General features: G+C 42.3%; 1 protein-coding gene across 1 annotated transcript in view; it reads left to right on the top strand.

Annotated features, from left to right (window-relative positions):
• The first annotated feature begins 5,765 nt into the window (after positions 1-5,765).
• UNC5C (unc-5 netrin receptor C) overlaps positions 5,766-26,517 on the top strand; it is a 232,752-nt gene continuing 212,000 nt past the window's right edge. Inside the window, exon 1 of the mRNA XM_042871720.1 lies at positions 5,766-5,889. Within this exon, the coding sequence (XP_042727654.1) occupies positions 5,766-5,889 (124 nt within the window). The remainder of the gene's footprint in view (positions 5,890-26,517) is intronic.

The following is a 26,517-nucleotide window of genomic DNA, read 5'->3' as shown; positions in this document are numbered from 1 at the left end:
TACAGTTGGAGCTCTAATTGCCCTGCCACCAAGAGGCCAGGAGAAAAAAGACTGAAACCACACAGCCAGGCATAGCATTACAGGCTTCCATCGAACACTCTGCCCGGGAATCGGAGGGTTACCCTATGAAAGCTGCTTTCTGTTAGGTGAAAAAATGTGTATATAATCTGGCTATTCATCAGTGGAAGGAAATGCTTTCGAGGATGCTGCAGTAGCACAGCCATAGGGAGAGCTGCATTTTGAACCCATCATACAGCAGAACAGTTTGTCAACTTTCAAACTGAAAAAAATAGTAGTAAGAAAGGGAAGTGAGGCTGTTGTGTTCTGGCTGTAGTTGTTCTTCTCTCACAAAGCAGATGTAAATGGAGAGGCTGGGACCACTGCCATGTGCTCAGAGTCCCGCAGCTAGCTTGATGTGATCTGCTTTCACCAAACTGCTCGTGCATAAGCCTGCACATATATTTAACTCTGAGGAAAACCTTTAACAATGAGAAATATGCCGGTTTTGGACTAGAAAAAGGCAGATTAATGTTACAAAGATGTGCGTGGAAGTCTGACCCTACTTTATTCAGCCGTCTTTTTAGGGAGACGTTGTTCGAGTTTTTCTTTCTGAATTTTTCATGTCCTTTATGCTAAGCTTGAATCTGAACCTTGGCAAATCCGTTGTGGGAAGATGCAGAGGTTTAGAGAGCCTTGCTCCTGGACAAAACTAGCGAGGAGCCGTGGGAGCGATGTGCCGCTCGCCCCGGTGAGATGCGCCGGGGCCGGAGGAGACAGCGCCCGCCCTCTGCCGGCAGCAGCCCGCTGCGCACGGGAACGCGCAGGAGGGAGCGTAGTCACAGCCACGCAACAGCCCGAGCCGGGAGCGACCCACGGGGGTGACCGAGGCCATCTCCTGGCTCCACGCTGCACCGCCCAAAATTCGGCAGCAGGGCTCACCATTGTGATTTCAGGCAAATCAGTGCGGGGACCAAAAGGATCAAACTTGTTTGATTGTTTCATTTTAAGTGCTACAGAGTATTTGTAGATGGGAATGAATAAATAAATAAGAGATCTGACACTTCATAGATAACTTGCATGACAGATAAAGCTCTTTGATATATCATTTGGTTGTAGTTCGAGGGCACAGATTTCAGTAACGGGCAAGGAACCAAAGCCTCACTGCCTTTCAAGAATATAATATCCTTCACTACTGAAAGTGACACTTACACATCTCTGAATCTTTTGTCTTTATTCCCTAGGTGTGTGTCTTCAGCTCCAGCAGCACCCTACTGCACAAGTTACAAGCTTGATATTAACAGGATAATACGCAGATTGCCCAGTATCCAGCAGGAGCACAGGTATGGAACCTGACCCGAACATTAGCATAATTACTTGAAATGCTCTTTTAGTTCAAGGACGTCCCCTTCAGACACCATAAGCCAAACTGTTCTAAAAAGTAGTGAGGGCAACATTAATTGCCATGCATTTATTAAGCAAGCAGGAGCATGTGGAGCCAAAAATGTGTCATGAACGGGACATAATGCCGCCTCTCCGTGATTCAGCACAGATCTGAAGTGAAGTGAAATGCACTTAAAATCCTTTTCTCTGGGTAGGGAGGTATACTTGGACCAGAGCCTTGCTAGTATAACACCCAGACTGAAAGTTTAGCACACTGATATAGCGTGTGAGCTTGGGTGGTTTTCAGAAGATCTGGTTCCTTAAATGAGTGAAGTACACAGTGATGTATGATTCTGGAAGTTGAAACGTAATCACCTGTTTTCATAGATTTTGCTAGCTATGAAAGAAACTTTCCTCAGATCACACTGCTACCACAAACAGTCATTCCCAGCATGAAAAAAAAAAAAAAAAAAAAAAAAAAAATACCACCAAAACCTCCGAAGTTTCAACTGGGAATGATGTTGTGTTGCTCTTGAAATGTGGGTAGTTTCATTTGCAGATCCACAGTATCACAAAGGAAGTAATTGCCTACAGATATAAAACTGCAGTATTTGATGCCTTGTGGTACATATGTCAGTGAAGTTAAGAGATATGTATCACACCTGCTTTTTTGATTGTACTATGCTGGGCTCTGCCATAAAATAAGAACAGCATGGCAGAGCCTGAGGGAATGGTACAACCAAAAGAAGGTGTGTGGTATGCCTTCAATGACAGGCATGCCACATGCTGCCGAGCGCTGCAAACAGCCAGGGGAGTAGCTTGAAAAATGTAGCCCTTGCTCAAGTACTTCATGCTGCTTCAGGTGTGTTTCAGTAGCTGAGAGCACTCTACCACATGTAATCACCTAATGTGGAGCCACTCTGCTCTCTTATAAATATTCGTGAAGTGAGTGCTTTCTCAGGTGAGTTGCCCCAAAGTGGCAGTATCTGTCTAGGGACATGATGCTCAGGGCAGGAATGAATTACTGAATCTTACCCGTAGTCGTCAACCCCTGAACAAGATTTCTGCTCCCACCTAACATAGGGTACCTTATTACCTCTGCTCCAGTCGTGATCCAAATTTCCCAGCTCTGTGCAATGGGGATCAGGAAATCGTTGTTTTTATACAGTGCCTGCTGCAATGTATCACTTCACCTCAGCTGTGCCACTGTAACAACCGAAAATATAAGTTCCCAGTCTGTTGAGTGCTGTAATTAGATTAATTTTTGTATAATTTTTTATAAATGTAGAGAACCTCAAGAAAACATCTAGAGCAAAACCTGGTAATTTATACTGCTATTCATGATGTTGATTATAAAGGCTGATAGGACTTTTCCAGTCCAACCTACCTTCTACATGATTGTTTTGCAACTCCAGATGCTTGAGCAATAAAACACGCTGGAGTCAAATGTACCAGCTCTGCACTTTCAAAAACTGCCTTTTAAGAGCTGAAAATTCCTGAGCTGACAGCAGGGGTGAAAAATTTCAAGTACTAATTCAGAACCTTACCCTCATTTAAAAAGCTCTTTTGGAAAACAAGCTAACAAAAACACACACAAGTCACATAGAAACACACAAACATTACCCTTGTTTGCATAGTCACTTGCCATAGATATGAAATTGCTGTTTCTTGAATCTAGCTGAATATACCAGCCAAAATAGCAGCTGTTAGGCACCTAGATTCACCTTTCAAAGCAAATGTTTGAAACCCCATATTTCTGTCTAAAATTGGAGATACTCATCTGCTTCAGACAATTTTCTGATGGGTATTCAGTAGTTACTAAAGGCATTTAAAGAAATTTAAATGGTAAACTTAAAGTGGAATATATTTTTAAGTCACCTACTTTTTAAACATCCAAGAAAACATCCTCTCCAGCCACATTCCATCAGAAAGCAAAAACAAATCCACCTTGGAATAAACCCAGACAATTTGAATTTTCTAATCCCAAATCCCTGAATTATCTCAGTCTTTTAACTGTGTCAAATCTGAAATTTATTAAGCTGGCCTGATAATTCTGCTCACCTCACAGGGAGAAAGCTAAAGAGTCCATGGGACAGCTTTCTGGATGGGCCATGTCCTATGTAGTAACATTTGGGATGCCCAGGCACAGGTAGTGTTTGTCAGTACGTGGAGGACCTCTGAGAACGCTCCATGGTTTGAGCATGTGCAGCAGATCGGATGCACTCTCTTATGCATAATGGAGCACAGAAAAATTGGAAAACACTTTCTCCAGAGAGCCTCTGTTTAGCTTTTAAGTGCTGTTGTTTGAACTGCCTTCTGTAGGTCAAAGCATATTTACTTCCAGCAGGAAAGTGATTCCTTCACACCTTAGGCTGCAGTACTCTGGTTCCTTTGTCTGCCACAACTTGGGTATTCGGAAAAGACTTGCTTTGCCTCCCAGCTGAGAGTTAGCTGTCCCCATGCTGTCACTTGCATGCTGACTGTGATCAGCTCTGCTCCCCATGCACTATACCACAGCAGAGGCTGACACACTGGCAGCCACTAGAGATCCCCAGACAAGGCTGCAGGGACATTGACTTGAAATTGGGATGGACCTATTTAATGAGGTCACTGAGGTACTAACTAGAAACTAAGCCTGAAACTATAGGTATTACTCCTGGGAAGACCCAAAACATCAAAAATAAATTAACTCCATTTAATGGAGAAACCAGACCTCCCTCTCCTGTCTCTTGTGGCACTGGATGTGCCTGTCAGCTTGTGCCTCAATGCATTCAACTTCCATATTTCAGGGATTTATTTTCTTGCCTCTGCAAAGTTTCATCTAGCACAAGAGAAACAGCAAGTACCCAACAAATGATAGAAGCTCCCAGCTTTACTGAGTTATGGCAAAACTGGCAGACAAATGTCATAGATAGGGAAATGATCTGTTCGCTTCCCACCCACCGCATAAGGCTGGGGAGTACAAGGTCTGGGATGTATGTAGGGCACAAGTAATTAAAAAAAAAACCAAAAAACAAAAAACAACACAAACAAAACAACAAAAACAAAACCAACCAAACAAAAAATACCCAACTTGTTCTGGAATTATGTTCTTGTTCAGAGTTCCCCTTCCACTGCTTACACAGCCTCCAAAGTAATGATGGAGCCTCAGTGTTTTCTAAACTGTGATGTAGAATTGGAAACAGACAGGACTAGAACACAGAAGCTGCTGGGCTTGAAGTGTGATCTCCCTGGGGCACCTTCCTGGCATATCTCCCTTCTGAAATAAAGCTCCCAAAACCCAGAAATAGGGATGGTCCATATGGGAAGGGCATTAACATCACAGGGCTGAGGTATAGAGCCCCATGGGGATAAGTAGCTACTGGGGCCCCAGGAAACTCTTACGCAGTATTGCCATGGCAGCCTCATGCTGCTACTTCTTCCTGACGGGCAGAAGGCAAAAGCAGCGTGTCTGGGAAGATGCATGAAAAAGTGCTGCTTGTCTCATGGGCAGCTCTCCTTAGGGAGCTTTTGGACTGCAGGAGAGGCTGCCCAGGGCAGCACAGTATGCTATGGGACTATAGGCCCCTGGAGTAGGGGCAGCCTGGCACATGAGAAGCTGTGTCTGGGCACTGCCACAGGCAGCCCACCTGGGGAACAGCAAGGGGAACAGCAACTTAAAAACCAAAACCAGCAGTGAATTCTAAGCAAGCCCTGGTCGAGCAATGAACCTCAGCTGTGGGCACTGCCTGTGGGATTCGGTGGACAAGCAATGAAGGCAGAGGGCAAGAGAAGGCATGTTGAGGGTGTTGGGCTAAGGGCTGGGACCCTGGGGTGACCTCAGCCTTTTAGGAGAGGCGGCAAAGGAAAGGAAAGGGAAAGCCGTTCCCTGGGGAAAGGGGCTCCCCAACCCCCTCCCGGGGTAGCCTTTCCCCCTGCTCCCTCAGCCGGATCGGGGAGGGCTGTTTGCGTTCGGTAGTGTGTATGCGTGTGCTTCAGCATCCGCGCAGGGGGAGCGGGGCAGGGCTGCGGCGGGTGGTTCCCAGCCTCCCCCGCCCCCTTTCCCTCTGGGTTCGCTCCTCGGCTCCGGCTCGCATTTGAGCGCAGGCGGGCGGCACAGCCCCTCTCCCAGCCCGGCCCTGCCCGGCCCCCACCCGTCCCCGCCCCGCGGGCTGCGGGCTGGAGCTAGCCTCGCCGTTCCGAGCCGCTCCGAGCCGAGGCACCCGCGGGAAGGCAGCGCTCCGCCGGGCTACGCTACGCACCCCGCCATGCCGCGCCCGTGCCCCGCCGCCCCCCGCCCCACCGCACTCCGCGCAGCCTGAGCGCCTGCGGGGCTCCGCGCCGGGACGGGGCCGCCGGCAGCTGAACTGGCTTCGAGACGCACCTCTCTGCGCTACCGCCCGGCTATGGGGAAAGGACTGGAGGGCACGGCGGCCCGCTGCGGGCTGGGAATGGGATACCTGCTGCACAGCGTGGTGCTCCCCGCGCTGGCCGTCCTGGGGGCCAGCCGGCCCGGCTCTGCCGCGCAAGGTGAGACTGCGGGGTCGGCGGGCGGGGCGAGCCGGCGGTACGCGGCCAGCGGGGCGGCTGCCCCGTCCCGTCCCGGGGTCTCCAGCCGGGAGCGGGACGGGGGGGAGCAGTCGTTGGGCTGGATGGGGCCCGGTGGGGCTGGGGGCTCTGCAGGCACAGCAGGTGGGAGCCGTTGCGGCCGCTCCGACCCCTCGGTAGAGGTCTTTGGTGAGACCCGCTTCTCCCACGCTCTGCTTCTTTCTTAAAGCGTGATGGACCCGAAGGCAGTTACCGCGTGTGTAGTGTCTTTATTTTATGTTACTGTTTTATTTTCGCCGGGTCGGGGCATTTACTAAGTATGTTTCTCTCCGAGCTTGTGTGCAAATTCCCCCATCAAAGTGAAAGTGGCTCCATGCGTTCCGCGGTGCCTGGAGCATCAATCACAAAGAACCCCGGTTCGGTTTGCCCCAGCCCGGCTGCTGCAGGCAGGCACAGCGGGAAGCTGCTTCTGCTGCCAGATAAAACTTTCTCGGTGCTTTTCTCCTCTCTTCCCGGGAGTTTGAGCTGAAGTGGAAATGATGGCTTCTGCTGAGAAATACTTTTCTACGAGCTGCTCAGCACTGGGGGGAGAGAGGTTGCTTCTGCGTGTGGGCAGCACAGCACGTAGCAGGGATGTGCGCGTTCGTTAAAGCTCTTGCAAATTCCCGGTTACGTTGGTAGCGAGAGAAAGGAATTGTCAGAAGCTGATCGCGTGTTTCATACCTGCCACCGAGAAACAGCAACGTGCAGCAAAGCTTTGATTTGGAGATGTCAGCACAGTGCAAGTGGAAGAACACTGGTTTCCCCCTCATCACTTCAGTCGAGAGGCACTAGAGACGGCCTCACAGCCCGATCCCGTGCTCTCTCCCAGCCATCGCAGCCTACTCCTCTCCAGCCTTCGGCCTGGGGAGTGCTCCCGCCCGTTCTTGTTCCCGTTGTCCCCGGCAGGGTGTTGGGATGCAGTGCGCATCGTTTTTGTACCTTAACCCCGTTAATCCTTACCCGGTGGTACTTGCTTCACCCTTGGTCACGTTTCCACAGTACACCAGGAATTTATCTCGCAGGGATATCGGAAACCTGGTCGTGAAAAAGAGACTGTAGAAAATGGAAGTACAAAAACCGATTATGCATCATATCACATTTCTGCATCGTTTATTTCCTCGGTTGCTTTCCTGTTGGATGTGGCTGGGGCTTGATGTTTCTGTTTTTCAAGCTTTTATTAGCACCATGTGCACACAGACCTAGATGTCAGTGGCTTCATGTCAGTCTGTGCAGATCTGAGGATTGAGAAGATCCCCTTGGGCAGCAGGACCTGGAGTAGCAAGGAGCCTGATGTCCTGCTGGCAGGACACGGGGACCTGCTGCTCCACGTCTGCCTGCTGCAGGGCATCCTGCACCCACTGCCACGTGTTCATAATGTAATGCTGCATGGCAGAGTGCTGTGTGTGCGCTTAGGGACACGACCAGGGGGCATTAGTGCGGGACCAAGAAAGGCAGGAGAGGTCTCGAGCAATATTTCCCATCATTTGCCATGTCACACACTTTCCACGACTGGGTGGAAAACTGAGGGAGATAGTCATTTGGTTTTGACGCATTTTTTCCACGGCTGCTTTTATTTTTGTTTCCTGTTTGTTGGATGTGGGTGCAGAATTTGGGTGCAGACCTGGCTTTGGCATCCTTCCCAGAGCTGAGGGATTTTCTGATTGGTGTTTGTCTTAGTGAACTTCATTTATGTATGCATAGTGCTTCTGTAAGGCAATGAATCAACAGTTTAACTGTGCCCTCTTCAGGAAGTTTTCTTACTATATCTCACGGGCAAAGTTTTAGTGCTCTTTTGTTTCTATGTTTCCAAAATACGCAAATATTAAAATGATTCTTATGCAACCTCATTCTCCAAAGTCATCACCCAGTTGGTCAATCTTTTCTGTGGTGGAACCCCTCCACCAGTTCTTTCATTCACAGACCCTTGAAAGGAGCAGAAATGGAAAATGTGGCACTCTCCAAATCAGCCTTAGTCTTTTCTGATTTTCAGTGGGTCTGGAGCCAGCTGACATGGTTTTAATTGTGCAAACAATTCAGTCGTCCTATGTGATGCTTTGAAAACCAAAAACAACAGGAAAAAAAAAAAAAAAAAAGGCTTAAAGGGGTGGCTGTCTTCAACCAGCAAACACCGACACAGTTATAATTTTAAGAGGAATGGAAGGAGGTGCATTCCCCCCCCCCCCCAGTACTTGCTCCTAGTGCTATTTCTTATTTTGCTTTGCTTCTCCATTCCCCAACCAGCTTTATCTTTTGAAGCTGGCTAGGGAAGCCGTGGGCGTTGTGGGGCTTCTGCTTTAATGCTTTCCCTTTCCATTGCCTCTTGGAAAATAAATGTATCAATTGAGTGCTTGGTGGATCAGCCCCCATGCTCCCTTGCAGAGAGATTCATATCATTGCATCCCAGAATCCTCCTGTAAACCATTCAGCAGACCTAAATACACTTTTTTATTATCATTTCTTATCTTATTATCTGAAGCTGTCTTAAGTATTTTTCCGTTGTTATCAGGAGAGAACAGGAAATGGCCCCAATGTTAGAGAGAGCCTGTAATTTTTAAAGGGGAGTGAAAAGGGCCAGGGAAATTATCAAGCCAAAATCAGTTTGAATGTGATGTTTGTTATATTCATTATACTGCTATATATTTAAAAAGCCCCATTAAAAGGAGAATCCAGGCATCCCAATATGCAAGAGAAACGAACAGCCAACTCCAGACCTAGCTGTGCTCAGCGTCTTGGTGCCATCTGCCGTCAGAGCAACTTTCCCTTCTTGTGTCTATCAGCAGAGACTGTGCTTCAGCTGTTGTGCTTCCCTACTTTCTCTTCTCTTTGGACCTTAAAAGGGCTTTGCCCCACAGCCCTATTCTTTTTTTCAAAGATGGGTGGGACAAAAGGAGAGCTGAAATGCCTACCTGCAGTGGTGAGTGTGGTTCTGCCAGCTTCATGGGCTAATAATAATGCGGAAGAGATGGGTAGAAAAGTTGAAGTCAAAGGGGCTGCATGTGAATGAGGTTTTGTCTCATTTCTTCCTTTACAATGAAAGTGCATTTTTTATGCTTAACCTCTGAAACCTAATTAAATTAAAGTGATAATTTAAAAAGAAAACTGTAAAAGAGCCATATGTGCAGATATTTGTCCTACCCCAGCATACTCCTTATTACCAACAGCAGCAGTTTGAAAATGCTTGGTGCGGAAAAAGTGAAACACAACATGTGAATGTATGAACCTTTTGGGGATGCGCTTCCCGATTAAAAAAAACTAAATGCATCTTGTAGGAAAAAAGGAAAAACAGACTTAATTTTCTTGATGTATCAGTGGACCACTTATATTTGATCGTGTGAATGTAATAGCATCTGCGTCAGTAAAGCCAAGGAGTATTTCACTGTGAACAGGTAAACCCATTTGGAACATTATTCTGTTTTCAAGCGTTCTGCTCTTGCAGATTTCAGAGATGTTCACAAGTTTGGGCCAGATGTTGTAGCCCTTACTTGCCCTCAGTAGCATTTTAGTGCTGCAGAGGTTTCCCAAGGAGCAAGGTGGCCCATTGGGAGGCCTTGGCTGACTGAGGAGCAGTTTCAGCAGGATTAAAATGAAGTGCAGAGATCCCTCAGTTGTGGAGGGAGTTTCTCCATGGGAATGAATGAGTCAGAATCTGTGCTTTTGTCTGTCCAGTCTTTAGCCAGCTGGTTACAACAGTTCCAGAAAAAAATAACACAGAAGTGTATGCATCAAATACAGCCCCCTTCTGATGAATTTTCAGCATTACTGTTCTTGCCATTATTCAGTATAGTAAGAATGCATTTGTGGTTTCTCAACATTTCCACAATCATGCAACATTTTTACACCCAGTCATTTTACATGCATCGTTCAGCACATGACTTTTTTGTTTGCTTGTTTTTTTGTAGTGGTTTCAAAGCCCTGGTTATTCACTGCACTTTGTGACTAGCTTTGTGTGTGAAAATGTCAGAAACAGGAAAGAGCATTAACCATATTAAAAAGGCTTTTTCTAATTGAATTTTCCAAATACAGTACATCTGAGAACTGTGTTCCAAAGACAGGCAAATCATTTCCATAGCTGGTCTGCAAAGCAAGAGAGGAGAACATGTGGATTATATTTATCAGGCATTTTCAAATAAATATCTTTATTTTTTTTTTTGTACAAGTAGAGATGGATGTTTTGAGGCACAGTCAGTCTGTCCAGTTGAATGGGATAAGGTGCAACATCAGTTCTCATGGTACATAAGAGGAACTCATGCTGGTAGAGCAGTAGTTGGATATTTATGTACTGTACATGGTCAGAATTTTGTGTATATGTAAAACACTGGGTAGAGCTAGTTTGAAACGTGAAGCTACGCATATTTTGCCTTGCTGGCCTCGAAGTCTTGTTTGAAGTAACCTACAGAATATGGCCATGTTTCTTTTATGGTGTCTTTCATGACTTCACATTGTTGGACTTTGAGGAATCTGGTTCCTGAATATTGAAAAAAGACACATGAATAGATAATAATAGATAATATATAATAGATAATCAGAAAAAATATTTGTAATTGCTCTAACATTGGGGAATTTCTGAGTATGTTACTCAAAGTAGCAGACTGTTTACTGCAATGGAGACATGATTTGACAGTGTGAGTCTCAAGCATTTGGATCTTTGGTTTGTCATCTAAAACACGTCATATCCTTGAAATAAAGGTTTAATCATGTTTAGTTTTATCATTTTAGTTTAATCATGGGTGCTCTGCCAATGCAATGTGTTTCATATAGCTGTATATATGGTGCTATAGGAAAGAAAAGTGTTCTTTTTTCCCATCCTCATGTCCTCCCTCTGGGTCAGGAGAGCAGTGTGTGTGTTTGTGAAGCGTGCGTGCTGCTGGCCACCCAGTGGAGGTATTCAAGTTTAGCAGGCAGCAATCTTGGCACCAGTGCCAATACAGCAGTAATTACATCGCCTGTCATTTTCATTAGCTAGTTCTGCTTTGACATTCGACTCACAGATATAAACCAGCATGAGCTTTAAAGCATAAGTCAAGGATGCAGCGTAAGGAATAAGAGGCAAGTGGTGGTTTTCCAGTTAACTATGACCTCCATCTGCAGAGCTGCAGAATAATGCTGTACAGAGGCACAGTTCAGTTCTGACCGTTTCCAAGGGCTGAAGAATGGTGGTGTTTTAGGTGATTTATTGTGTGTGCTCAGCAGAGTCTGGTCTTGGGAGTCAGTGCCCCTAGAGCTCTCCATCATAACATTATCCAAGAGGTGATCTGAAGGAAATGGCAGTAAGTCTTCTGGGAGGCCAACTGTATCCAAAAGAAGACTTAACTGGCTTCATTTGTAAGTGAACATTTGAAAATATGTTGAAAATGGAAATGTTTGTGAAGCAGCTAGCATTGAGCAAATAGAAACAACAGAATTCTCCTTAATTTTGCACATAATTTGTTACCCCATGCTTAATATAATGGGGCCATCTGCAAATATTCCAGCCCCAATTCTGGCAGTGTGACAGGGAGAGAATTTATTCAGTATTGTCTTTGTATTTGTAGTAGATGTGCTTAAACATTTTGCAGAGTGTAGATTGCGTGTTGGTTTTTGTTTTATTTAGATTCATCTTTCTAAGGTAGGGATGTGGCACACGGAACTGACTGTAAGCCATGGGCATACATACTAGCAGAAAAAGGTGAAATGAAACCACAAACTGTAGTGTGATCCAGTTGCTTTCTTCAAGACTGGCTCTGCACTTTCAAGTAGCATTCACAAGTCAGGCACTGTGGTTCAGAGCATGAGCAAGAGCTGCTAAAGGGTTTCCCAGCTTGTCATAACCTTGGAGATGCTCTTGTGCAGCATTCATCCCCCCTCTCCCCCAGGTAGTTGTCATCAGAGCAGCTTCCTTTTGCCTTCCTAACTTCATCCCAAATCACATGTGTTCAGCAGGAAAAATGGGATTTCCTCCTAATTCACCAAACACTGGGACTTGGGGAGTCCCTTTATAGTTTGGCACATTATTACCTAGAAGCTCTGGGCAAAAGCAGTTTCACTTAAAAATTTTATCAATGCAGAAAACTCCGTTGGGGTGGGGGAGGAGAATAGTTTTTGTTTATTTGCTTGGGGGAAGGGGATGTGGCTGACACCCTTCAAGAAACCTCCCCCCAACAAGAAACCTTAATCAAAACCAGAAAGGATTCAGTTCTTTTAGCTAAAAGGTCAGTAACATACCAAATATTTGTTCTGCTGGCCAAACTCTTCTTTTTCCTCCCCTCTCTAAAAGTCTCCTGGATGTTCAGTGAAAATAAAAATGTTAGACATTATGGAATATTCAGACAATAACAGCTTTCATTCTTCTTTACATTTATAAAAATATCCCAACCAGATTTGTGGAAAGTTTCACTATTAAGCTTGACTTACAGTCCTGATTCAACACAAATTAAGGCATGTATTTGTAGCACTTCCTAGATCTTGTGCTCCTTTTATATCTCACTGATTTGACTGAGGTGGAGAAACACAACTTGGCCATGGTGCCTGCCTCAGGAAGGACAGGCAGCACTGGGGTTAGGTGAGTGTTTTTGCTAGTCCCCAAACACACCTCTCCCTGCTGCTCTAGCTTGCATAGGTGCAGTAATACCATAAAAGTAGGCTCTTTCTATACTTAATGCAGTGCTCAGTGCCTCTCCAAATTCTCACTTTTCTTTGTTACGAGGTCTGCATTGGAACAACAAAGAGAGGGCAGCAAAGAAGTTGTGTGTGCACACCAACTGGTGGCACCCCACATGGGGAACATCTACAATTGCCTCCTTAGGATGGTTTTGCTATGTTTGCATTGCTGGAGATCGTGAGAGTTTCTCATTGGTTACATTGCAGTAACAAGATTTTTAATTCACCTTGCTGAACTGGGAGGAGAGCTGTGTTTTATTGCTGTTTGGTGGGGAGATGTCAGGTGAACTGCTGAAGAGTGTGTAGCAAATGTGTATGGGAACCAGAATGAGAAACAGAGGCTTGTGAATGCTGGAGATGGTGTTTTTTCTAGTCCCTCCTTCTCCTCATCTGAAAATCCCAAAGATGGATACTGTGGTGGGAATGCTGTGCTGAAGGCTCTCAGATGTTTTCCTAAAATTGAATTTACCAGGTCTACCCAACAATTTGTTTATATATGCTGGCACCCAAAAGATGCCTAAAAGATGAAGGGCAAAACCACATGCCATTGCTCAGAACAGGGATGCTTTGTGGGAACTCTGAATTTACACTGGCAAGTGTTTAAAATGGACTTGGTTAGACCAGTGAAATTATCCCAAACAGCCTACATTTGCAAGGAGTTATAGCAGTTCCAGTGGGTAACAGCAGTGCTGCTGTAAATGGAATAAGGGTCACTGCTTTGGGTGGATTTGTTTTGTTTAAATCTGCAATTCAGGAATATCATATTCAACTGAATGAAGCAGCTTACACTCTGTTGCCTTATAAGTTGCCAAAGCCCAGGTTGCCTAGGCAATTAAATCAGTATCTTTTTTCTCTCTTGGAGGTAACATTATCAACAATAATGCTAAGGAGCTTGGAAAGGTTTTACTGGTCTGGCAACAGCTGAGAATTTTCTTGTTAGGTAGTTCCTCCCAATTCCTTTTTAGTTATTTTCAAGAAGTAAAGTAGCTTTATTTCTTAGTCTCATATTGAGTGAGAGGTTGAAACGTTAAGCTCTGTGGATTAACAGTGTATCCTTTGAGAGAAAGGAAAGCCTGCGTTTTCCTTGGTCCCCTGAGTAGTGGATGTGATTTTTTGAGAGATCTTGAATTTCATCAACTAGACAGGGGGAAACAGGCAAGTAAGCTTTAACTTATCTGTCTAAAGAGTTTGACTCCTCTGTGTGCATTTAGGAAACCTGTTTGAACTCCTTGTTTTTCCTTTGCTTGATTTTAGTACATCTCATGAGGCAGCAAGAAGAGATCACCACAAGATGATTGTTAGACATTCAGAGAGTTTTTGAGAGCTGTGTTATAACCATAAACTGGTTGAATAACAATTGGAGTGTGAATTCCTGTTCTCCTATGGTATTTGGTGTATTTATGTATTGCATAGATGTATCGCTTGTCTTCTTCAGTTCCAACATGCATGTTTATACTAGAAGTTTACGTATTGAGAGAAAATAAGGATGTAGTCTCCCTGAATAAGGTTAATTGCAGTTCAGTCATACCAAAAGGGGGGAATGAGAAGTGGGACCGAATAGCAAGTGAGGTTAAGACCGTTCTCGTGCATTGGATTTACCTACACGAACTGTAACAGATCTACTTCTGTTTGCTGAGAATAATTCAAGGTATGCATGTGCACTCTTAGTCTGAATTAATTTTCTCTGTTATTAATATGTCTCCCAGTTCTGCCAGCTGCTCTCAGAATTAACAGATGTATTCCTTTCACCTCTCAATCGTACAGCATCAACAGCTTTCAGCAGCAACCAGAGCATGTAGCAGCGAGGCGCTCAGTCTGAAATTTTGGATGGTCTGCAGTCACTGAGAATAAAATGTAATCTCTGTGGCTTGAGCTTTTGTTCTAAGTTTAGGACAAAACTCACTGGTGTTTTCAACTAGTAGGACATAAAATTTCCTTTCTCTCTTGTTTGCCACAGATCTGAAAATATGAGTTAATTATGGAAAAATCCGAATTCTGTCCAGTTAAGGGACGGGGCTATAATTAAATGGTGAAGAATATGCCCTGGTACCAGCAGTGTTCCTGCTGAATTGGCTCATGAATTACCAGTATTCCTTGCTGTAAGCTTTTTGGCCCAAAAGCTGCGATGGTTTTTGGCAAATCATCATCCCCATTAAAAATTCCTTTCACACAGACATTACAAACACAGCTTAGGGATTTCCTTTCTGCTTCCTCACCAGTTTCTGAAGGTGAGGGTAACTTTTTCAGTCACTTGCTGAAATAAAACACACTGTTCTTCTTATGCAGCACATCTCTGCTGACAAGGATACGAGTGCTGGTTTTCCTTGTCTCTCTCATTTAAAATAGCTGTGCCTTAGCAAGTAGGAAATGCCTAATTTCTTGGTTATTACTGAGTAACTAGAAAGTTTATAGCTAGAAAGTTCAGAACTTAGTGGTGTCAGTTTACTTTTGTTTTCTTTTTTTTTTTTTCCCCCATACTTAAATCAAGGATATACTTACACAAGTCCAGGCTGTGGCCAACAAAATATATAGCTCCATTAATTTCAAAGACAAGACATAGCAGCTGTAACAGTTTTGTGTAAAAAAAAAAAAATTATGTCAGCACAGTAGAGTGAGTCTCACAAATACACAGACCTTGATATAGCCTTTTTTTGGTTTGTTTTTTGCTGTCAATTTTTTTTTGTATGTTTTGTTTATTTTTAAGTTCACTAATTTGAATACTTTCGTGGCTTTCCATTCCTCTTACACGTAGTGATATGGCTTAGCTGTACAGAGATTAATACCATGCCTTACTTGAAAATCGGTTGGTGAGGATCTTCCAGGCAATTTTTCTTTTCTTGGGTTTTGCCACATTATTCCCAGTAGGAACACTGACAGCCAAATGCCACCAACTGTAGCAGATACCCGCATAAATGTCTATTACACACAGGTGAATGCCTGGCGATTACCTGCCTCAGCTTTCTGTTGTTTTTAACTGAAGTTCTCTGCTACTGTAAAAGCATACTCAGGCTTCTGAGGCTGGAGTTATAAATGTAACAGCTGGTAATAAAAGCGGTGATTATCCTGGGCTAGGTAGCAGAATGAGTAGCACCATGTGTCTTTTGACAAAGGCAAAAATCTTCAGTTTCTGCTAGCTTTTGTGCTTTCAGTGTCATGCAGTATTTCTGTGTGAGTCATCTTTTTTTTTTTTTTTTTTTTTCTGCTAAGTCTTTTATATATTAGTTCAGTGTAGTAAACATAGCTTATTGGATAAAATCTACCAAATCTTGAAAAGAAAAGTACTAGTTCATTTACTTGCGTTGTAAATGTGTCTATCATTTTGCAATCTCCAGCAGAAAGTCTTAAATTTGCATTTATAAGAACCATTTACAAAGAAAACTGATTTTACATGACAAAGTGACATGCCGTGGAGTATGCATCTGCTAAAACTTTGCTGATGAGCTTATTTTACGGGAACTTGGCTTCATTGTAAAAAAAAATAATAATAATAGTAATGAAAAAAATGCTTTCTCTTGGGGAAATCAACCAATGACAATACCTACATCATGTTTTTCTTACTATCTCATTAGTTTTGCTGGGTTGCTTGGGATTTACATCTGAGTAACATGAAGAAAATTTGGTCTTTTGTCCTTAAAGTTTTATATCTGCCAGCACCAATGCAAGATGTGTATTTTGTTTGTGGAGGCCGGGCTGAGGTTAAGTTGGTTTTAAAGATAACAGTAGATTCCAGCGTCCTTGCATTTGTTTTCTATTTGGTGACAGTCACTAAATCAGAGGAAGGAATGTTCAAACAACATGCTTGAGGAAAAGTGATTTTTATAGAAAGGGCCCGTTCCTGCTAATAGCCAGTAACTGCACATAACCCCACTGACATTAAAAGTCCATTAGCTAAGCCCAGTTTAAACAGCAGCTGATGCTATGTCAGCTAAATGTACAATGGAATTTTTCATGTAATGCAGCAATAGCACTTCTGTAATTTTTTTAAATGTATGTACATTAAGTAAAGCAAATGTCATCTGATAGTAGTAGGATGAAGAGTTCATATTAAAGTAGGGAGAGTTGTAATCATACTGAAGTTCCCATCTGGCTGCATTAATAGGAAACAAAAATAGAAGAGAAGCAATGAGCATCAGGTTTGTGAATTGAAGCTAAATTAGCAAATTCAGCATACAGACTTCTGTAACGCTGCATAACCACAGACCAGCTTATCTGTTTGGTTCTTTACCATGAAATATGTTATGACCTTGCTCAAGAACATTTTCTACTGAAGCCAGTAACATGCTTTGTCATGTAGAGCACTGGGTTGCCATGAGGGGGAAAAAAAGTTATTTGCTGTCTATTTAGGAAATATGTCTCATTATGTAATATGAGAGCATTTAAACTTGTCAGTATACAGTGTTTGTATGCCTCTGGTCCTAAATTCTAGTTAACTATTTCTACAACAAATAGCATCTTACACATACCACTTATGTATAGGAAAAAGGATACAGAGGGACGGTGAGAAAATGGTGCGTGTTTATTAAAAAGAAAGGGAGCATGACAAATGTTGAAAGAGTAGAAATGGTCTCATCTTCAAAAGCAGCCAGCAGAGTGGGGTCCTCTCCTGGAGCACCACTTAGCACCCAGGTTGGCAATTTGAACCCAGTTTAATTCTGAAAAGTTGTCTTGAAGTCACCTTTGAAAACAGATATTGTGCTATAAAGCCATTGTGGAGGCTGTCTAAGGGATGTTTAGTGAGCTAATGCAAGAACTGAAGCAGAGGGGTAATTAGCTCGTTGCTGTCGTTCTCACAAACTTCACCTCCTCTTTGCTGTTATCAGTCCATTAGTGAAACCTTGTACAAGTACTGACAAGAGCAGAGCTTAAATACCTGATCTGGGTAGGCATACCCACAGCAAAAATCCTGCAAGCACATCTGGAGGGCTCTCTTAAACTCGTAACAAACCACGTTAATAGTGCAAAACTCTCAAATGTGGCGTGAGGCTTGGCTGATTTTTTTGTTTAATTATTATTTTTTTTCTTCCCAGGCTGCAGGAGTCGACATTAGTAGCGTGCTCAGAGCAGACCATGTGTTTGTGAACCACAGGCTTTAAGGAGAGTAATTCAATTGCATTTTTTCCCTTCTGGAACATAACATGTAAACATATTACTGAACTAAAGCCTGGCTTTAATTACAAGCAGTAACTTTTCATGTTGACAGATTTTCACATGGAAAGCTTTACTGAAAATGAGAGGAGACTTCTTTTTTTTTGCCATCATTATTTCTTGCTGCCTAGTGCTTTTATCAAGTACAGTAAAATACCATTTGTAATTAATTCCAGTGGACATGTTTAATATAATTACCAAACAAAATCCTGTTTACTAACATATTGCTTGTGAAACCAGTCTGAATAATCTGGTCTCTGCACACATAAATCAGGCAGTAATAACAGCTGTAAATATTTCACAATATACTTAAGAGTGCTTTGATTTTAATACTGAGTCCACTTTGGGGTTTAAAGGATAAAAAATAGGTCAAAAGTGACTTTTTCCGTATGTTTTTGTCTCATCTCTTGCACCATTTCTCCTGTTATTGAAAAAAAAATCATTATTGTATTTGATTATAAAAAAAAAAAAAGTAAATATATACATTTTCATGTGCTGGGAGAATTATGTAAATGAATTAGGCTGGAGCTGACAAAGTGATGCTCTTCATATTGACATGGGACAGTTACAGTCATGAATACTTTTCATTGGAAGAAGAATTGCAATACCAATATTCTTCGTCTTTCAGAAAGTTTTGCTATTTTTACCCATCTGGATGTCTGTCTGTTGCACATTAAGCCTGAACCATGTGCATAATCATTTTCATCTCCTAGTTTTATGCAGACAATTCAGGGCCCCCTAAGGACTGTGAAAACCTAAGGTGACAAGAAGCTAGGTTTGTAGCGGAGTGCTGGGAGACTTGTGAGCCTGTGATGTACTAGATGGAGGCTTTCAGGGAAGACTTTGAGTCTGTATTTAAATAGAAAGAGAAGAGGAGATCAATAGTCTAGTACAGAATAGTTGGGGTTGCTACTAAACCATCTTTGCGTTACGATTGTGTGTGTAAATGTGTTCAGTTCAGAGAAGGGCCTTGAAGTTCTGTGAAAAGGTTTATAATCATCCTGCAAGTCTTTTTTTTTTTCCCCAAAGCAAAGGCTTTGAAAAACAGTAATGCAAACCAAAATATTTATCATTTTATTTTTCTTCTGTGGTTGGATTCCCCCACTGAAGTTGACATAAATTGGCAAACATTTTGTCCATCACTTTCTTTCTTCTTTTTCAATACCTGGAGCTTGGCTGTGGCTCAGCAGAGATTTTTTTCATAGCAGGCCAATGAAGATCTATGATGTAACTGGTACTCCAAGACACCGTTAATATTTTCTGCAGTTAGTAAGAGCTACAAGGATTGTTTGCAGTCATTTATGCAAACAAAAACTTACTGTTAAGCAAAACTTCTGGGATGTTCTGATTGTGTCAGCTCTCAAAGATGTCTGACATTTGTACAATTTTCTCAGCTTTCTGGTGTCATGTAAGCATTTTGGAATTCAGTGGGTTAATACATATGCATTTCTGGCTCCCAAGCTGTGAAGAGGGATGTTTATTAAATAAAAATTGCAAGGGTTTTCTAATGTACTCATTTATTTTTCTTTCTTCTTTATGCTCATCAAAAGAAAGTCTAGTTGATCCTTTAGAAGTTTCCCATTTTGAACTGTGAATTTCAGGACTTCCGTAGAAGTACATTAGTGAGGAACTATTTGCTGCATCTTCTGCAGGGTCAAAATTTGTCTTAAAACGCTCTTGGATACTTTTTGTCAGCTCCTGAAGTTTGGTTTATTTAAGCATATTAACTCTTAACCATAGTCCAAAGTAGAAACAGTTGTATTGCTTGTTGTCTGAAGTGGCATCTGAAAAATAAATGCACAAAATAACCTATTTCTTATTATTATCAGTCATGCTTATGATAAATTAAAAGTACCAGGAAATGGTTTTTTAAGGTTACTCTTTAAAAAACAATAAAAATCAAAACTTAATTCTCTATCAGACTTCATCTAACTTTATCTTGCTTTTAGATGGTCAGTGTTTTAAGATACATCAATATACTTTCTTAAATATAAACTGCTGTCATTTTGCAATCAGTATTCATCACTATCAACTTCATATGGGCACCTAGGAATGCAAAGCTATGGTTTGCAAAGGTGTAACTATACAGTGTGCAGCAGGTGATTGTTTCTGAAGAGGCTCCTAAATAATGTACTTTGATTTTTGGAAGCTGAAGTGCCACTTCTCAGTTTTCTGAGAACTTGCACTGAAGGCTGAGTCATTGGTTGAGAATACTGCAGTGTATGAAAAATACTAAACTGCTTTGTTATGTGTATGTGCATACAGTGTCCACTGTCCTTTGAGAAATTTTTATATATATAATTAATTAATCACAAGGAATTTCTGAGCTGAAATAACTTACATAAATGTTTGTACTTTTCCCCCACAAACACAACTAAAAAGGTCATGTGAGTCTATTGCAAGTCTACAGACAGTGAAATATTATTTCAGAAGATGCATTTACCTGCAGGGTGAAGACCTGACCTGACAATAGCCCTAGGCTCAAAATTCTGTTTTCCTGATTTGTGTGCTGGTTTGTTTATCAAATGTGGGATTGCTTAATATCAGGTGATGTGACCTTTAGTTTTCAGCTGCCACCATTATCTAACTGGAAACATAAATCTTCCTATAGTAGCAAAAAAACCTTAACAAGATTTTCTGCAGTACCATATTTTCATGACTTGAGGGCCACCTGGTCTGATAGGTGTGTGCAAAAATTTCACAGAATCAGAATCTCAGAATCACAGAGTTGTAGGGGTTAGAAGGGACCTCCAGAGATCATTGAGACCAACCCCCCTGCCAAAGCAGGTTCCCTAAACCAGGTCACACAGGTAGGCGTCCAGGTGAGACTTGAATATCTGCAGAGAAGGAGACTCCACAGCCTCCCTGAGCAGCCTGTTCCAGTGCTCCGTCACCCTCACCATAAAGTTCTTGCACATGCACGAGTCTGGGGCTAGGGAAGGCCAACAGCATTTTGGTTAGGAAGGATGTAGACACCAGCTGGTGTAAGCATACATATAAATGCATCTTAATGTGTTGAGGTGCACAGGTAAATTGTGTATGCAACTTAGCCTCATCTGTTCATCACAAGTTTCAGCTCTTGGGCTTTAGTTTTTGAGCCTTCTGATTATGATCAGGTTTGCTGCCTTTCTTGGATGGAGGGGCCTTCAGCAAATGCATTCCTTTGCTAAACGCTTTAGTGCAGTGCCAGCTGAGGGCTGTGAACAGCTCCAGTTTTTACAAGATTTTGTTCATCAGGGAGAGATTTCTGTCCCATCTGTTGGGATGGAAAAATTTCCATGTCTCTAAGCATGCCTTTAAAGTAAATGAAATAAAGGAGCAGAGACAGCAAAGCATATCAGAGATCAATCCCAGTGCTAACAAAGAGCCCCACATTAAAACAGGGAGGAAAATTTTTCTATCTTTACAAGATCTTGTCCCACTAGAAAGAATCAAGAAGAAAAGATAGCCATCTAGAACAGCAATTATTGGCTAAAATGTTTTTTACGACTGCTAGTTGGTTGGGAATCTTTTAGTTTTTAAAAAAAGCACAGCTTGCAGAAATTTTTTGGGAAGACATTAAAGCCGCTCATCACCTCACCAGTGCAAAGGTTTGGCCAAGTATGATATTCAAAATGAAAAGACTGTGCTCATATTGCCCCTAGAACAGAAATATCTCCCTGATCCTGGTCAGCAAGTGAACTTTCCTCGGCAGGTCTGGGTGTCACTGAGGCTCTGTCTAGCTGCTGCACTTGCCAGCTGCTTTTGACCATCTCAGAAGGTATTTACTAAAACAACACTAAAAGTGAATTTTCATCATTGGCTTTTCTCAAAGTAGGCAATGGAAAATTAAAACAAACAAAAGCCAACCTGAATAGGATTAGTGGTTTCAAATACTAATTAGTAACAGTAGAAAAAATACATTTCTCTGGAGAATTAAGAGTTTTGAATACATTACAGTATTTATTTTCATTTCCCTGGGCGGCAAAACAGATACTGCACTGTATAAAGAAACTAAAGTATCCTCCTTCCCCCAGAACATGTTTATAAAGATGATGTACAAAGTATGTCTTCTATTTTACTTGCATGAAGACTCGGGATGGGAACAAACTTACTTATGGGATTTAAGGCTGAAGAAAGGCAGCATTTTGTTCTTCCAGCCAAACAGAGATTTGTTCTGGGGAGCTGGGCAGTGTGCATTTAGCAACTGGTTCTAAAGCCCATGGCAGACACATGTGGGCAGTCTGGTTAAGGTTACCAAAGCGTGTGCTGCATTATGCTACCGAAAGCAACAAAAGGAAGATTATTATAAAGAAACCACTCCTTTCTGTGCAGGCACAGAACACAGAGCTGGCTGGGTCTGCCTAATTACTGCAAGGGCTCATGCAGTGCTCTGTTACTGGGGCTTGTTTGCAATCAAGTGGGCTGAGTAATGCCCTGACATAAACCAGAGGAAATGGTTAGGAGACAGGCCCATAATTACCAGCAGCAGGTGCCCATAAAGAAATGCCAGAGAGATGTTTGGAGAGGCACATGCTGCTTTGGGATAGGCCTCAGTAGTCTCAGACCAGGCTGGCAGGCAGGTCAGTAAGAGCTGGGGTGAGTGGTAAAGCACTCCATGAAAACCAAAAGAAAAGTCATGTAAATTGAAGGGTTCTTAAAATAAATGTTTTACTATCTGCATGCTTTTATCGTCTACACTGTTGTAATTACAAGGCCTGTTAAATAACAAAGTAGTACTTTAAAAAGCAAAGATAAAAAATAAAATTGCCATCTAGTAATCTCTTAATGTTGTGTCATTTATTTATTTTTTCAATGGGAGTTCATTCCTTATTCATCCAAAAACTGTTTCAGGAGTCTGTGTGTGGTGTGGGCAGCACTCAGAAGTGCAGTTTTCCAAATTGGTTTTTTTTTTTTGCCTGGTACAAAAGATACCTTAGTGTCATCATTGTCTCTAAATGCCAGAGAAAAAACTGCGGAGCTGAGCAACAGCAAAAAATGGCAGAACACGAGGTGTTTTGGTGAGAGATTTGGAGAAAAGATGATGTAAAAAGAACTGATAAAGTTGATTTAAGCGCTTTGGGGTTTCATACTCATGAGAAACGTCAAATGAAAATGTAAAGTGGGAGTGAAGGCAGAGTTCTGCACAAATCATGTCTCTCATGACCAGTCCTATTAACATTTCAAGTGCAAGGACACTTTTGCAACTGTCTGTGTATCAGTGTGGTCAGTCAGTCCTATTCCTCTGCGTGCAGCTGTGCAAGGCTATGGCCTAGAACAAGGGATCCTACCAAAACTTGCTGATAAGAAGAGGAACAGCCTCTTAGGAAGCATTTTAGAGCATGAATATCTTTGAAGAATTGTTAATGTAAACTCCCTGTTACAGGAACTCTCATCAGAAAAGTGTTGCTGATGTCTACTGATTACATTTCTTTTTTGTATCTTGAAAAGTAAATGATTTTTTTTTTTGTATTGATGTGCAAGAAGTGTTATTGAATCTTTCTTATGAGTCATCGGTGAGATCTATAGAAGCCTAACTAGATTGCATCGTTAAACTTGGTAAGATTGCCAGCTCTTTTTACATATGCAGAAGAAAGGAAAATACAATGTTCCTTTTGGTTATTTAAATTATGTGTGAGTGAGTGAATTTTATGGAATCAAATACTTCTTAGCATAGAAAGAAAGCATCATGGATCTATATTACCCCATTAATTCCAAAATATGCTTAGCAGGGATTTTGGGGGAATACTTTGTTTTGCTGCCTAATGGTACCACATATTTATCACTATGAAAACAAGCAAAGAAGTCAATCGTTCATTATGTGTGCCAGAAAGGCTTGCCACAGTCACAATGGTGATATGTCAAAACTCAGTCTCACTTTAAAAGAACAGGCAGGATTTATCCTGGAAGTGTACCAAAATGGACCAATCCTTCTCAAAAATATGAAGCTGGGATCAATTTTGCAAAGTTAAAATAAACACTAGTCATACTTGACCCAGTATATTATGCTAACAGAGGAAGAAATTTAAAGGGCTGTGTGTATCTATGGATTTGGCTTGATTTAACATTAAACACGATACAGTGGATCAAAAATTATCCACTAACTTAAAAACTATTCATAATAAAATTTAGGAAGAGTTTTCAGTGTATTTTTGTATTCTACACTGTTTTCTTATACATATTTTTCTTTTTATGCCACTTGAATGAATGAATGAAGGCCGTCTTGCAAGGGACATGCAAAGCCAGTGCCCCCAGTGTAAGAAATGCTTTGCATAGGGAGGGCTCAGATCACACTCATCAGAAGCTCAGAAAGCTTTCAGATAAATATTGTACATTTTTATTTGCAGTAGGAAAAAATGTATCAGAGACAGGCATATGTAATTATCTCCATTTTGGGATGGAAACTGGAGGAGTGAGAGGCAGACCTGGAGATTCAGCAGACCCTACAATTCCCCTCTGGTGGGCTTACAGAAAGCATGGAAGTAATTTGTGGTATGAAGAGGGCTGGCATTTCGTGTTCCCAACCAAAGACCATGGAAAATGTAGAAAGACAATGCTGGGTTTTTACATGGTGAGCTGGTTCGTGAGCAGTCTTGTTGCTGCTTTCTGACTTCATCTTTGCTGCTCATCCTCAGTGAGCTGCTAGAGCAGACAAAATTAGGAGTCAGATTTCCTAATACTTTTCTTCCCATCAGGTAGACAGTCTTTCCAGAGCATTTACAAGGATGTTCTTCCTGCTGCCATGAAACTGGAGCCTATTGCTTTTCTCAGCTCATGGAATAGGCACAGGTCAGCTCTGTTTTTCATTTTTTGAGTCATATTGCATATTCAAGTACTCTTTTTCCTTCTGGATAATGGCCGTGCTGGCTCTGGTGTTTATAAAATTGTGTTAGCGCTGGAGGGAAAGGATCTGTGGTACGTCAGACTCCCTTTATTTTCTCCTGTGGAAGATGTATCTAGAAAATCCATTGCTTGGATCTCCCTGGGTGGGAGCACCTGCTGAAGCCAGCTGGAAAAATCATCTGAGCTGGCATAAGAAAAGTGCAGGATTACCTGAAAAATATATCTAAAATGCATTGCTGCATCAAAGAGGGAGAGGCAAGCATGTTACCTTTCTTTTCAGGTATAAGTAACACAAAGAATAAGGGCCTGGTTATTTTCCTTTTAATTGAACATTTAGGTTAAGCTTCCCTGCAGTTTGGAGATTACTATAGTAATATACATAATATATTTGAAAGATAAAGACATTCTGATGGCTGTTAATGTGTAGTTTTCTACTTCAGCTAAGCTCCTGAATTCTTCTATTTATTCATCAAGCTAGCATTTATGGTTATGGGATGCCAAGAAGTGTTTGACACTCCACATCAGTAAGAACACAAGGAGTAAGCACAACTGTATGTGCTATCTCCAGGTAGGCTTCCCGGCAGTACATTTCCAAGAAGACAGACACTTCCTGTTTTGTAACAGATAAAACTGAAAAAACAGAGAGATAATTGAAAACAGAGAGATAATTGAAAGAAGGCAAATGGGTGGACACAAAAATGAAGAGAGATAGTTGGAATTAATTAATTCTTTGCTGACATGTTGTGGGCTCCCCACTCTTCAGGGGAGTGTGCCTGAGGGTTGTGCAGAGAGCAAAAAACTAAGCTGGTTTGGATGAGGGTGGAAGGGTGCTGAGCTGTCTGAGAAGACTCCTGCATGATCCAGCTGACAGCAGCAGCGAGTGCAAACAGAGCTGTTTGCAGCTGCCAGATGGAAGTGAGGGCCATGCTGATGACTTGGCTGTCTCTGTCCGGAGCCCTGCTGCAGGCAGGCAATGAATCTGCTGAGTGTTCATGGCATGCCTCAGGGGGAAACAAAGGCTTTTGTGAGGCATTTGCTAACCTGGGTTAGCAAAATACTGGGTATTTCCAGCAAGCGTCTCATTCCCAGGCTTCAGCTGTCCCATGGTGGAGATGGGTGAAATCATAAGCCATTTCCAAAAACCTCAGCCCGGCTCCTTCCCCTGAGCTCTGCTATATTCTCCCTGGAGGCTTGTGTATGCCTTCATGTTCAGAAATGCTTCCTTGTATTTTGGAATTTCTTGCTTTTCAGAAGTCTGTAAGAGGTGACCCGTTTCAAAAAGCTGCCAGTTTTTATCTTTCCATCAATACACCAGGCTTCTCTGGAGAAGGTGGAACTGGTGCCTTCTCCAAGCTAAATAAGGTTTCCATCTGCTGTTGAACCTGGGAATATTTTTTTACTATTTTGTTATATAACTGTGGATCCAAATGGGTGTTTCATTGAGTCTCAGAAATGGCAATTATCACCATGTTATCTCAGTACTGATACCAACCATTACATTAAGAGGTAAACAACATTCTCAGCAAGTTCAGAAGCTGGGGTGAAAACCACGGTAGAATTATGCTAAACACTTGCATGCATTTGACTGGTATTAGAAAGAAAAATGGACCACCCTAGTGCAACTATAGCCAAGAAAACCGAGTTTTGGATAAATGGCCAGAACAACCCTTCCTTTTTGGAATCAGTGAGTAAGAGTTGAAGCTTCATACAAATCCTCGTTAGCTACTGTATGGTAACTGTTACGTCATGGCTTGAACCAGTGATAGAGCACCTGGTGAAGGGGTGTGGCCAGCCCTGGGAGCACAGGTGTGAGCACTTCACCTGTGTGACTGGAAGGGGTGGATCCAGGTCCAGCCCTCCCTAACTCATTTAAAAGCTGGCAGCTGACTAGGAAGGATCTCTACTTAGAGACTGCCTTCTCTGGGAGTTTCCTGTAAGCTGTACTCCTCAGAAATTGGTAAGCTA

The sequence above is a fragment of the Lagopus leucura genome, unplaced genomic scaffold, assembly GCF_019238085.1.
Source record: "Lagopus leucura isolate 7727_CA_CO unplaced genomic scaffold, USGS_WTPT01 Super-Scaffold_100004, whole genome shotgun sequence".
Classification (NCBI taxonomy): domain Eukaryota; kingdom Metazoa; phylum Chordata; class Aves; order Galliformes; family Phasianidae; genus Lagopus; species Lagopus leucura.
This window is presented reverse-complemented; position numbering and strand designations above follow the sequence as displayed.